General features: G+C 37.3%; 1 protein-coding gene across 1 annotated transcript; it reads left to right on the top strand.

The window, feature by feature from the left end:
* The first annotated feature begins 72 nt into the window (after window positions 1–72).
* LOC121369641 (tetratricopeptide repeat protein 9C-like) lies at window positions 73–7792 on the top strand. The gene is made up of 3 exons (XM_041494677.1): window positions 73–442; window positions 3090–3260; window positions 6062–7792. The coding sequence occupies exons 1-3, from the start codon at window positions 133–135 to the stop codon at window positions 6196–6198; spliced, it is 618 nt and encodes a 205-aa protein (XP_041350611.1). The 5' UTR covers window positions 73–132; the 3' UTR covers window positions 6199–7792.
* The last annotated feature ends 5876 nt before the right edge of the window (window positions 7793–13668 follow it).

Here is a 13668-nt window from a genome sequence, read left to right as displayed (position 1 = left end):
AAATCGATATAAACATTATTAACTGGTAACTTTAATTGTTCCGCATACCCAATGTTGTAAGAAAGCGTTCGTTTTACAGTCAACTAAAAACATTTTCTTCATTTATAAGGGAATAATTACAACTTGTTCAACATGGACTTCAGCAATGCAGATAAGATGCCAGATGAGGACAAACTTGAAAAAGCAAAACAATTTAAACAAGAAGGAAATGATGCATATAAGAATAAGAATTACAAACTGGCTATTGGGAAATATCACAGGGCTCTGTTACATTTGAAAGGGATTGGACAGTTACAGGGGGCAATGCCAGGGGGGATTGGGTCATTATTCAATGGAGATATGATCCAAGGTATGGGTGATGCCAGTCGACACGGGGCATTGGATCCAAAGCTGATGTCTGAAGTTGTTGATCTTAAAACTGACTGTTACAATAATCTTGCTGGTAAGCCTAACACAGATATGTGAATATGCTGCCACCCGCCCCTGGATCTAGCCCGAGTACTCTGACTATAAGAGAGCAAGACAGACATTTTGACAGTTATAACGCTCTCATTACCAGAAGAAACCCGACAGCACCCCAGGGCCCTTTTTAATAATGTTCCGATGAAAAACATAGTTGCTGACGGGTTTCCTCCTATAGTGTATGTATTAGTGATTAATATATGAAAAATTTGTTATCAAGGAACTCAAAAATGATTGATTTAAAGGGAATCTTTAACAACCATTTGGTAGACAGATTGTGCCATTTTGATATATACAATGATTATTCTCTGATGGTAATGAGAGCGTCATAACTGTCCAATTAAGTCGATCTGTCTTGCTCTCTTACGGTACTCTGGCTAGCGAGGATTGTGTTAAAACAGCACCATTTTCATTGGCAAAAGTAGAACTAGTTTAATTATTATGACTCCATTCATTATAAATCATACTGGATTGGATATAATTGTGAACAGTTGAAATCAAACATAAAATGGGTGGTTCAACATTCAGCATGAACGAAATCGAGAATTGAACATGTGGGGTTTTTTTTATGTTCGTGGAAGTATGAATTCCTTTACATGTTGTATGAAGTGTATAGTGTGTTAGCAAGAAACCGTTCATACATAAGTGTGTAATGTGGTTCTGCAGAAATCACTTACAGGGCTGCACAAAGTACTCACCCACTTGCCAAATGTGAGTAAAAATTCTGACGGACAAGCTAAAAAATGCAACTACCAGCCCGACAGTCTACCTGTCATTTTGATGTTGATCACTTACCAAAAGTTCTTAATAATGTTTTTGTCAATATATCTCTATATATAATGTGAAGTGAAGACACTGTATATTATAATATTGTTAATAATGTATTGTTCTATAGGCTGGAGGACTAGTAGAAATTCTGGCGGGCTAATAAAGTTTTGTTGGTTCTGGTCTGGTGGGATAGTTAAATATTTTCCGTTTCTGCACCCCTGACTTAAACACTATTTAATGGGAGCTACACTCTGACTGCCCATCACTTCTCTGTGGGCTGAAAAGTTGGGTGTACCTTGAACTTTGACCCAGGTGGAAATTATTTGTAAGTCACATGATTAGGCTGTTGAACATTCGAACTTGAAAGCCGAAATCGAATATTTCTATTGGTGCATATATTACACATATATATCTTCAATAATTATATATATATCATAATGAAAACCTGGATAGTCTATTAGTTCCCTATACAAACCAAGTGGGTGGAATATAGTAACACACATAATGGAACAAAGTTGCACAAGTTTTCGGTGAATGTGACTTAAACATTGTTCTATGAGTAACATTAATTAAGCAGTATAGGAATTGACCAGTGTAGGTTTTATAGTGTAAATGTTGCTTTTTGTACGACAAACACAGGGCTTCTAGAATGTTTATAAAAATCCACTAGCCATGGGGTCAGAGATTTTAAAACTTAATAGCCACGATTGAAAATTAACTAGCCCTACTTTAAGTAAATACAATTTTACTAATAGTAATAATCGCATATGTTACCTAAAGATGGAGATAGAGCTTAAAAGCCCTTAGATTGGGGGGCTGCGGGTGGACAGGATATTCATATTTACAAAATAGATTTAAATGCAGCATTCAGAGTATGACAAATATTTTGAAAAGTCACTAGCCACAGGGCAAGTGGGTTTGTGAAAACCACTAGCCCACCAAGGTAAAGCACTAGCCCAAATTCCTGATCAATTATAACTGGATTTTTATATAATTTTTGTAACATTACACATTTACGAGTATAACGTAAAAATAAAAAAAACACTTAAATCATGTTGTAACTTTCATTTTTTTTTGTCGTGTCGTATGTTTGGTCTTTTGTCAAGTGTGATCCTCCATCGTCATTGTCCCGTTTTCGCTTTTGCGTTTCTTACTAGCCCAAACTTAAAAACCACTATCCACGGGTGTCGGACTAGCAGATTTGTCGAATTCTGCAGCATTTGACCAAAAAAAATTCACTAGCCATCAGGCATGGTCAGGGCTTCTAGATTATGGTCGCCCCACTCCCACGGCTAGTGATATTCAATGTTTGGCTAGTAAATTTAACTTCTATTACCATGCCTGATGGCTAGTGAAAAAAAGTTGTCAAATGCTGCATTTAAGTCTATTTCGTAAATAGGAATATGCTGCCCCCACCCCCGCCCTCCAGTCTTGGTGTTTTTAATCTCTTTAAGTAACATATCTGATTATTACTATTAGTAAAATTGTATTAAGTAAAGTAGGGCTAGTGAATTTTTATTCCTGGCTAGTAAAAAAAATTAAATCACTGATCCCATGGCTAGTGGATTTTGTAATAATTCTAGAAGCCTTGATGTTGATAGTAGTTATTTACTAGCCCAACATTGAATATCACTAGCCATGGGAGTGGGGCTGCCATAATCTAGAAGGTCTGGCAGACATTTATAGTGAATTGGGTGTCTGCATTTGATCGCTGTTTCTATTGGTCCACACACACACTACAGTATTATTATTGTTATGTATTAGCACACTCAGCTCATTTCATTTATTAATATTAATATTTAAATGTTACTGTTACATTACTACAATCACATCAGATTTTCTTTTGTATGTACTTTCAGCATGTCTACTTCAGCAGGAGACTCCTAACTATGAAAAGATTATACAGTACTGTGATTACGTACTAGAAGGTGTACCCACCAATGTGAAGGCGATATACAGAAAAGGCATGTCCCTGTTCCACTTGAAAGACTATGATAAAGCTATTGAAACTTTGAAGGAAGCACACACAGGTAAATGATTAACTTGACTGTTTTATAAAATATAATAATACATTTTAATTTTAAATGAAGGAGTTTACTATTGCTGTTGAGACTCTGATAAAGGAAACATGGAGTTGCATTGTTTAAATGTGGGGTTTGGGTAAAAAGTGTTGATTAGAAGAACTGTAGGCCGGAGTTAAAGAAGCACACACAATAGTACATACATGTAGTGTGGTAAAACTTGAAAAAAATAAATTGTTGGCAGTAATCAAACCAACTCATCAAAAGTATTTGAGTCATATATATGTTATTTTCCCCATCTTTATATATATGTATTTATTTTCTTTAAATATAAAAGACCCCTTGTGACTAATTAAATAATTAGCGCCAATGACCCAAATATTTTCTAACAAAATATCAATTATTGCATAAAATTATTTTTCGCCAAATCAAAATAAAATTCGCCAATTGTTTTGGAAATTCGCCAATTTGACAAGTGCCAGAGCTAGCCCTGCATATAGCACCTATAAGTATAACTTGTTCAGTTGCATTAAACATTCCTTTCACTTGAAAGCTTTGTTTATTATGTATTCAGTCTGTATAGAGTTTTTGTACTTGTGTGGATCTGAATTGGTCTTAAAGGAAGTGTAAACTGAAACATGATCCTTATGTGTTGGAAAGATGCATACCTGGATCACCAACACATACTGACACTTTAAGAAATGAAAAATGTTTAATTTTAGAGTTAATAAAAAAACATGATTATTCCTGCTAATTGGGGGCAATCATTTTCTTTTTTCCTCATGGCGTCCAGTGCTATAGCTTGGGGCAAAGTGACGTCGGCTCCGACCAACTCTTGTATGCACAGTGTAAACAAACGCTCTAATTTACGACAAGGCACTGAGCTTTCATCAACCTGACTTGTAAAACAACATAAATGACTTGATAATATAATAAACTATTTAACTAAATATATTTCAATTTGCATTAATAGAACGAATTGGGGTTATAGTATTTTTCTCTCTTAAAAATTCCAAAAAAAAAAAAGCGCATATTATTAGGCCTATTGGTATGGTACGTTGGAACAAAAGCAACCACTCACGATACCCAAGTGATAACTTTCTTTTCTTTGTGACTACATAATTGGTCAGTTTTGTGATTTTAGATGGGAATGTCTACTTAATCAAGGGTTTTACAGAATTATTTACAGTAATAAAGTAGGACAGCTGATAATGTCCATTACAATGTTAGGGGTGGCCATGCGGTTATCTCACAATATCCTGTGATCTTAATAAAACAGGCACATATTTTATTTTGGTGTCTAGACACCTTGACTGGTGACCGTCCAAAATTTACACCTGTCAATGAGGAACCACAGGTACAGGCCACAGAAAGAAAATACCAATTAACTAAGAAAACACTCTGATTATCATTTCAGTACGTGGGTTAATGTCTGAACAAAACAATAGTTATTTCAACACTTTGACAATGGTGGTTTATTTTGTATTGAAAAATAATATATACTTATTGCTAGCTTACTGGGATGGATATCATTACAGAACATCAGCAATAATCAGGTATGCTTTATTCTTCAGTTCTAACAGTCCTGACGTGACACGTTAAATATTACGTAACCACAGGCTCGCCAGAGGGCATATTCACTGGGATGGTACAAAATGGCTACGCCCGTTATATATAATAGCCGTCACATTTAACCGTTTTATTAATTAAATATAAGATTATACTTGTTGATATTAAGCAATAATGTGCATTATATATGGTTGAATATATATACCAGTCCAAAAGCCTTGCTTAAGCATTCATTTAACAGTAACACAGTTCATATGGCTATAATTGTAACTAGGGATATCATTAATATAGGTAAGTGGCAGGTGGTAATTATTTGCCCTCTGTTTAATGATTTGCCACATGTTACATAGTAAACATATTTTTAAACCAGATGTTGATATGTTACAATCTAATTTGTTCATCTGAATAACCCTGTAATGAATATGAATTAAGCAGCATAATTTTGAAATCACTTTTATACTGGCCTCAGTGGTGTAGTGTTTAAGCAATTTGATTCAAGGCAATTAGGTACTGGGTTCATATAGCAGTACAGGCTCCCATCCAGAGCAAATTTAACTACTCATTATGTAGGTGTACGGTCACTATACCAAATACTCTCTCACTAATCGCTAATCCACTGTTCTGGACAGACAGTCCAGATAGCTGAGTTGTGTGCTTGAACCTTAATTCTCATTGGGCTATTTCTTGTCCTAGGCTAGCTTTGGGTCAGTGGAAAATTTTGCCAAATAATCTATTAAACTTCAAAAATTGCAGAAAACTAGTTAAATTTTTTCTATTAAAATATATCAATTATTTCATGAAATTATTTCGCCAATTAAAATAAAATTTGCCAATTGTTTTTGAAATTCACAATTGGCAAATTTGGCCAGTGCACTATGACTGGTATATCAAAGGCTGTGGTATGTGCTATCCTGTCTGTGGGATGGTGAATATAAAAGATCCCTTGCTACTAATGGAAAAATGTAGCAGGTTTCCTCTCTGTGACTGTCAAAATTACCATATGTTTGACATCCAATAGCCGATGATTAATAAATCAATGTGCTCTAGTCGTGTCGTTAAATAAAACAAACATTTTGAATCTTAATTGGATATAAGCACGGAAATAAGTTGAAATGAATGGGTGAATCACTTTTATATCAATATCAGGAAACATTTTGTTCAGCTTCAGAGATTGCTACACAATTCTGTTATGTTAAATACCAATTGCTAATCACTTTCATTATTTTGAAATATATTTTCAGATCCTTCCATCCAAAAATATATAATTAAAAGCAGGAAAGAACTGGATGAGCAAGAGAAAAATATGAAAAAAGCTTTGTCTGGGATGTTTAACAGCAAACAGACGGACAGCAAAGTGAAAGATACAGCTGATACCTAGTGACATTGGAATTTGCATTAATACTGATCTCCCAGTGCTTTCAGTGCAATCTTTATGTCAGTATATCCATCCGTCGGCATAGTTTAAAGTGGCTGTATCAAAGTTGCTTAATAGTCAGAATAGTTTATCATTCTTTGCGTTAAAATGTAGAGATTGTATCTTGTACAACATGCACATGAAATAATTTCATTACTGGAAAAAAAGAAAGAAAAGAGTATTCATTGTGAAATCTTTAGAGGGTGGGTGTTTAGTTAAGCACATGACATAACAGCTATCATATACATGTACGGTATATGTTTTCTTCCTGTAATTGAAGAACTGACTGTTGTTTCGTTACATATACAGCGTAGATTTTTCTTTTAATAAATGTTCAATTTTTACCTCAAATTCTTAAGGAAGCCACTTAGAATATTTATGCCAAGTAACATCACATTATAATTTTTATTTTCTCAGGGAATTGTAGTTACTTATTACAAATAAATGTAAAAAATATGGCAATTGCGATTATGATAATGCACATTTAAGCTTTTATTGTCAGAAAGTTGAGGTTTGTCAGATATATTTCATAGTATATTAGTAACAGAGTGAATAAAGCAATTAGTGTGGTTACTGGACCTTGTATATTATTTGACAAAGTTCGAATTTGACCATAATTGTAGATTGAATCTTAAAATGTAATTAGTTTAGTATGTAATGGTGCATAAAATGTGCAGAATTTCAATCGTGGGTTCTCTTCTTCAGTGCCTTAGTTTCTTTTCTTTTTTTCTCAGTGAACATGATGATTTTTTTAGGTGACAGTATAGAGAAAAATGTAAAATGTTTGTCTTCTGTGAAGGTTTAAAAAGAAAATGTGATCTGTTTGGATTAAAACATGATTTCGTGACATCTGGAGTGGTACACAAGGCTCGGATCCAGGTGATGAGTGTTCAGACCATCCCTCGAACTTTGATGCATCATAGAAATCCTTTAAAATAAAAATGTACTTTGGAATACTGTAAGTGCTATTTTTGGATGTTGCACCCCACCCTAGAAATATCCTGCATCTGTTTCTTTACATAGTGTACAGTAATTCATGTGACTGTCATCAGTGGCTGAACTGTCATCAACAGTTGTTAAACAGATCAAAAAAGAAAATCAGTAGCAAGCATATACATTTATTAATTTCTGTTATTTGATATTAAATTATTTTATTTTGCAAAAATTATTCATGCAGTGTTTACTTACTCTGTTTTGAGTGATGAAATGATATATTTCAAGGTACATTAAACTATAATCTTTTTACTTAACTGACAGGGTACCTTTTACCTCTTTTCTTTCTTATTTTTTTGCTTTGTTTTCAAGTTTTGGTTACTAGCAGTTATAAGCAGACTCCAACTTTAAAAACAATGAGCCCCTCTACTGCATGTTTGTTTGTTTGCGTATCCCAACAGTATTGTCATTCTGTGTCACACTATGTACATAAATCAACTCATCCATTTATCCATATTTTTGTCCATCCATTCAACTATCCTCAATTATGGTGGAAAGAAATAAAGGATCACACAGATAGCAACAAGAAATAATGACTGCATCAAAAATCAATTCATATTGTCAGAAGTTGACTGGGAACATATAGGCAGCACATTCAACACTACAGACAATCAATTATACAGACATTACTATGCTAGTTGTGAATTAAATTTGGTCTACAATTTGATGTGTTCCCTTATTTCTTTCCATCAGTACATGTATTTATCTGTGAAGCTATCATTACATATACAGGTGTATATTTACTACATTATGCATGTACATTCCAAAAATAATCAATTACCAGCAGTAATCTGTGATATTAGAACAACTTAGAATCAAAAAGAAAAAAATACTTACTGCTATTAATTATAAGCACATAAAATGTGAAACGTATGTTCTGGAATAACCAGAGCTCGAATTTAATGGTGGCCATGCAGCAAATTGTTGCAGTGCTCCAATGCCCTGAAAATTAAACATTCTCATGGCCAAATTGAATGTGCCTTATTTTGCATGTTAGTAATTGATCATCATGCACAAACACGACTCCTGAAACTTGTTTTATTACCCCCAAAAAATGAGAATGTTCACACTTATTTATTTTGAATGGGTGCTGTTGTGTTATATTAATACACTTGTTGAAGGTATCCTTGTTTCCTGGCTTTTTGGTTGTAATGCCACCCAAAAAATTCCATCAGTCGAGGCCACTTGCTGAAGGTTTCGTCATAATGCCCTAAAAAAAAATCTCCATCAGTCGAGGCCTGATAACCTATATATAGTATTCTGTTTTATGGGCATGGTGGAGTCCAGAGGTAGCACTAGGTTACCGTATAACTTAGGGCTGTGCCAAAATTATATTATTGTAATAATAATGCAGAGTTTTGTAGTAATGAAATGATAGTACTAGAGTTTCGGGGAAGTGAGATTTTTAATGCACACTATTCCCAAACATTGACAGTATTATACATGCCATTTGATGTGATAACCGTGGAATATTAACTAAGCAACAGAAGGAATCAGTGGGTCAAATGAGCTTGATCTATCCCAAGATTGTCACATGGAATGTATGTACTGTATATATATATATACTACTCTTCAAAAGAAGAAACGCAAAACCACATTGTCGTAACATTTGGAGAATTGATTTAATTATTAAATGGTGAGTCCGATAATTACCAAATGTTGCAGGATTGTTCACAATTCACTCTAGTCCATTGTGAGTAAGTGATAGGACACACCACCAAGGTCAAGGTCATCTGGAGTCAATACCGGGTGTGGCCTCCGCGTGTGTTGACAACTGCCTGGCACCGCCTGCCCATTGAAGCAACCAGAGTACGGATGACATCCCGGGGGATGGTGGCCCATTCGGCCTGCAAGGCTGCTGCCAGCTCGGGCAGGGTCTGGGGCTGTGGTTGTCGCTGTCGGAGGCGTCGGTCCAACTCGTCCCATAGATGCTCAATTGGGTTCAAATCCGGTGATATCGATGGCCAAGGAAGGATATTAATGTTGTTGTTCTGTAGGAAAGCCGTTGTGAGGCCTGGCGTTGTCATGTTGGAACACTGCGTTGGCGTTGGCCATAACTGGAACGATGTGTGGCCGGAGGATCTGGTCAATGTAGCCCTGTGCATTCAGGTTGCCCTGCACGTGGACCAGGTCAGTTCTGCCAGTGTGTGAGATGGCTGCCCACACCATGACACTACCCCCGCCGAATCTGTCCACTTCCTGCACGCAGTTTGCCGCATAACGTTCACCACGACGCCTATACACGCAACATCTTCCATCATGACGTCGGAGCAGAAATCGGGACTCGTCACTGAACCACACCTGTCTCCATCGCAGTTGAGGCCATTGTCGATGAATCTGGCACCACTGCAGTCGGAGTCGACGGTGTTGTGGTGTTAAGATGACACCTCGAACTGGACGTCTGGCACGAATTCCTACCTCACGTAGGCGGTTCCGTACGGTCTGGTCGGATATCCTGCGCAAACCTGGTATTGCTGCGGCTGTGGAGGTGGCAGTAGTCAATCGTTCCCGAAGGTGGCGTACCCGGATGTAGCGGTCCTGCCCGGGGGTAGTGACCCGTGGTCGACCGGATCTAGGGAGGTCACGTGTTGATCCATGTTGCTGGTAACGGTCCCACAGTCTGGAGATGGTGCTTGGGGACACATGGAATGCCCTGGCAACGGCCGTTCTGGATTCGCCTGCGTCTAGTCGGCCGATGGCATTGTTTCTCTGCGGTTTACTGAGACGTGGCATGTCCTGGATTGTCAACTGTCGGCCAGATACAGAGGCCAGGCAAGCGAACACCCTGCACTTTTATACTGTCGGTGTTCATGTTGCACGTGCAGACAACGCACGTGCAGTGGTGACATGGTTTGCACGTGGCTGCGTTTTTGCGAATATTCACATTTTGGAACTTTATTGTATAGTAGCTGCGTTTTATCGAATGTAACCGTGGGAATGTGTTTGGGACATGCAATGACCTTATATTCACAAAGCATGAACCGGTAGGAAACATAAAATCGGAGTTATAACCCATTTGTACCCTTTTGCGTTTCTTTTTTTGAAGAGTATATATATAAATAGAACTTATCCATTTAATGAATAAACATTTTAAAATTTGCGCTCAAGTCGTTGTTTTTATTTATTTTTTATGTATAGTTCGTGCAAATGTAGCATTCACTTCTTTTTCCTTTTTTTAATGCCTCTGTTACGTTTATTACTATACTAATAATAGTTTTAAAATAATTACAGTTAGTCTGGTTACCATATTATAACATCATGTACAAATATGAAATACAAGCTCAAATACACTTTTAAAAAACTCGTGTGTGTTCGCTATGAACGAATATCGTCAAAAGTATACGTTTGATTCGTCGTCTATGCCGCCATTGCTCGGCAAAGCACAAACGACAGCATGTTGTCATTTTCAGTTAACACGAGCATTTGCTGATTTCAAATTGTAGCGTTTGTCTCAAAAAATGAAATGAGAAATCTTGCGCTGTACGAAGAACGTTCGATTGAGGATACGGTACTAGAGTCTTTCGTTAAAACCGGTTTGATCTTGACAACGTATTATCGACAATCGAACCTTCCTATTTCAGAATTAATATTTTATGAAGTGTTAGTAGAACTTTCAAAGTTTAGTTTGTGTACTAGTAATACATTGATCATGTATATATTTTTAAAATAAAATCGACAAATTCAAGGAAAGGAAATGTTTTATTTAACGACGCACTCGACACATTTTATTTTACGGTTATATGGTTAAGGACCACACAAATATTGAGAGAGAAAACCCACTTCATGGGCTATTCTTTTTCGATTAGCAGCAAGGGATCTTTTATTATATGCACCATCCCACAGATAGGATAACACATACCGCGGCCTTTAATATACCAGTCGTGGTGCACTGGTTGGAGCGAGAAATGGGGCCCACCGACGAGGATCGATCCCAGACCGATCGCGCATCAAGCGAACATTTACCACTGGGCTACGTCCCGCCCTCCGACAAATTCAAATAAATATTCTTTCGTTTGGAAAGAAAAGAAAGAAATGTTTTATTTAACGACGCACTCAACACATTTTATTTACGGTTATATGGCATCAGACATATGGTTAAGGACCACACAGATTTTGAGAGGAAACCCGCTGTCGCCACTAAATGGGCTACTCTTCCGATTAGCAGCAAGGGATCTTTTATTTGCGCTTCCCACAGGCAGGATAGCACAAACCATGGCCTTTGTTGAACCAGTTATAGATCACTGGCCGGTGCAAGTGGTTTACACCTACCCATTGAGTCTTGCGGAGCACTCGCTCAGGGTTTGGAGTCGGTATCTGGATTAAAAATCCCATGCCTCGACTGGGATCCGAACCCAGTACCTACCAGCCTGTAGACCGATGGCCTAACCACGACGCCACTGAGGCCGGTCCTTTTGGAAAGGGTAAAGTTTGGGGTGGTTTTGTTTAACGACATCAATGTTAGAGCATATTGATTTAATAATCATCTGCTATTGGATGTCAAACATTTGGTAATTTTGACATATATTCTTAGAGAGGAATCGGGTGCAGGGGGAGGGTATTGGAGGTCGAAACCCTTACCTGCCCAAGCTTGAAATATATTTTCTTCGGGAGCATGGCCCCATATAAACTTCGCTGAACACAGTCTATAACCCCAACCCCGCTGAAATTCCTGCACACGCGTCTTGGAAACCTGCTACATTTTTTGTTTTTTTTTAGCAAGGGATCGTTTATATGTACCATCCCACAGGCAGGATATCACATACCATGGCCTTTTATATACCCGCTGATGGGGATCGATCCTAGACTGACCGCGCATGTCCAAAAAACACCTTTTTAGGTCTAAGTAATGAATAAAAATAACATATAGTCTTGAAAAATGTTACATAAATCGAACACAACACCCTCTTTCTCTACTCCTAGAGTGTATGCCAACCGCTGGCCACTGTCAAAATTTCAAGGCAAATCCCCTACCGACCCCTGGATATAAATATGTTTTGGAGATATGAGACGACCCCTCAACCAAGACAGTTAAATTTGTTCAAAATCACGTCAGAAGCTTAGCGCCTGCGCAAATCACGTAAAGTCCCAGTTCTACTGGCTTCCCGCTAAATGAAGAAAAACAAAGCTGGCCATTGCGTTTGTAGTTGACCTAGATAATGTAGATAAGCGAGCACTGTGAAACTATAGCGATTTGGTGGACCTTTTATGTACCAAACAGAACTGAATCATCTATTCTAAATGCTTAAATAATAAAAAAATATTTCAGGGACTGTAGCTTTAAGGGGCTGTTTTTGTCCAAATGATACCCCCTCCCCCCTATAACGTTCCGTATGGCCTAACCCCACCCATCTATCCCTGCTACCTCACAAACAAGCCACACAAGAAGTAATATATGATTTTATTGTGTATATGTTTTCAAGATCTAGGTTAGCCTATCCTTCAAATCTGTTTTTAAAGGTTTTACGACACCATTAGAGCACATTTTAAAATTAATCATACGGCCACCCAACCATCGATAGGCGTACGGGCGCCCTGTTTTCTTTCTTCATTTATTTATTTATTTTCTTCTTTTTTAGTGTGTGGGGGGGGGGGGGGGTGTTACTGGTACTTGTTATAATGATGCAGTTTTGTAGTAATGTCTGAATTAAATAAAAATGCCAGAATCTGCATAATTTATTTTTTTACTTATTATTAGCATTACTATCAAATAGCTATAATTATAAGTGTAGACTGATGAAAGTACATGGTTAAAGTCTCAGGTTAGCACATTTCCCCCGAATATCTATAATTTTTGCCCGAATTTGAGGTTTTGCTCCAACACTTGGGGGACAGTAGCCTTCATCCATGTCTCGTACACTTAGGCACCCCACCCCCCACACACACACACACACATACACCCATACAAAATTGTACGTGTGAGGTTGTTGTTTTTTTTGTTTTTTTCCTTCGGGCCTGTCATGGCCTATTTGATATATCAGTTATTTGGTAATCGGAAACGCAAATGGTCTTTAGAAAGAAAAAGCGCTACATTTACTTTTATATCCATTTTGCCACAGACAGGACGGCACATTTGATAACAATCGTTGGACACTGGATGGGAAGGGAAAAACTCAATGAGTCCGCTGAGGAAATGCTTCCTCGAGTTCTTTTTATATTGATGTTTCTCATCACATTATTGTTGCCTAACACCCAATAGCAAATGTATTTTTCGTGCTGGGGTGTCGTTAAACATTCATTCATTCATTCATTCCCTCGAGTTCTACTCGGCTATATAACTTCGTATATTAATTATTATACATTGTCACCGTGACATAGAGCTAGCTAAATGTACATAATAATAAAATGTGTTACGTAACGCTGTTCATTAACGTATAACGTTTGAATTTATCCCATCCCCGAGCGTTACATTATATTTGAGACACAGCCACGCAGAGTGACAGG

Source organism: Gigantopelta aegis, chromosome 4, assembly GCF_016097555.1.
Source record: "Gigantopelta aegis isolate Gae_Host chromosome 4, Gae_host_genome, whole genome shotgun sequence".
Lineage (NCBI taxonomy): Eukaryota > Metazoa > Mollusca > Gastropoda > Neomphalida > Peltospiridae > Gigantopelta > Gigantopelta aegis.
This window is presented reverse-complemented; position numbering and strand designations above follow the sequence as displayed.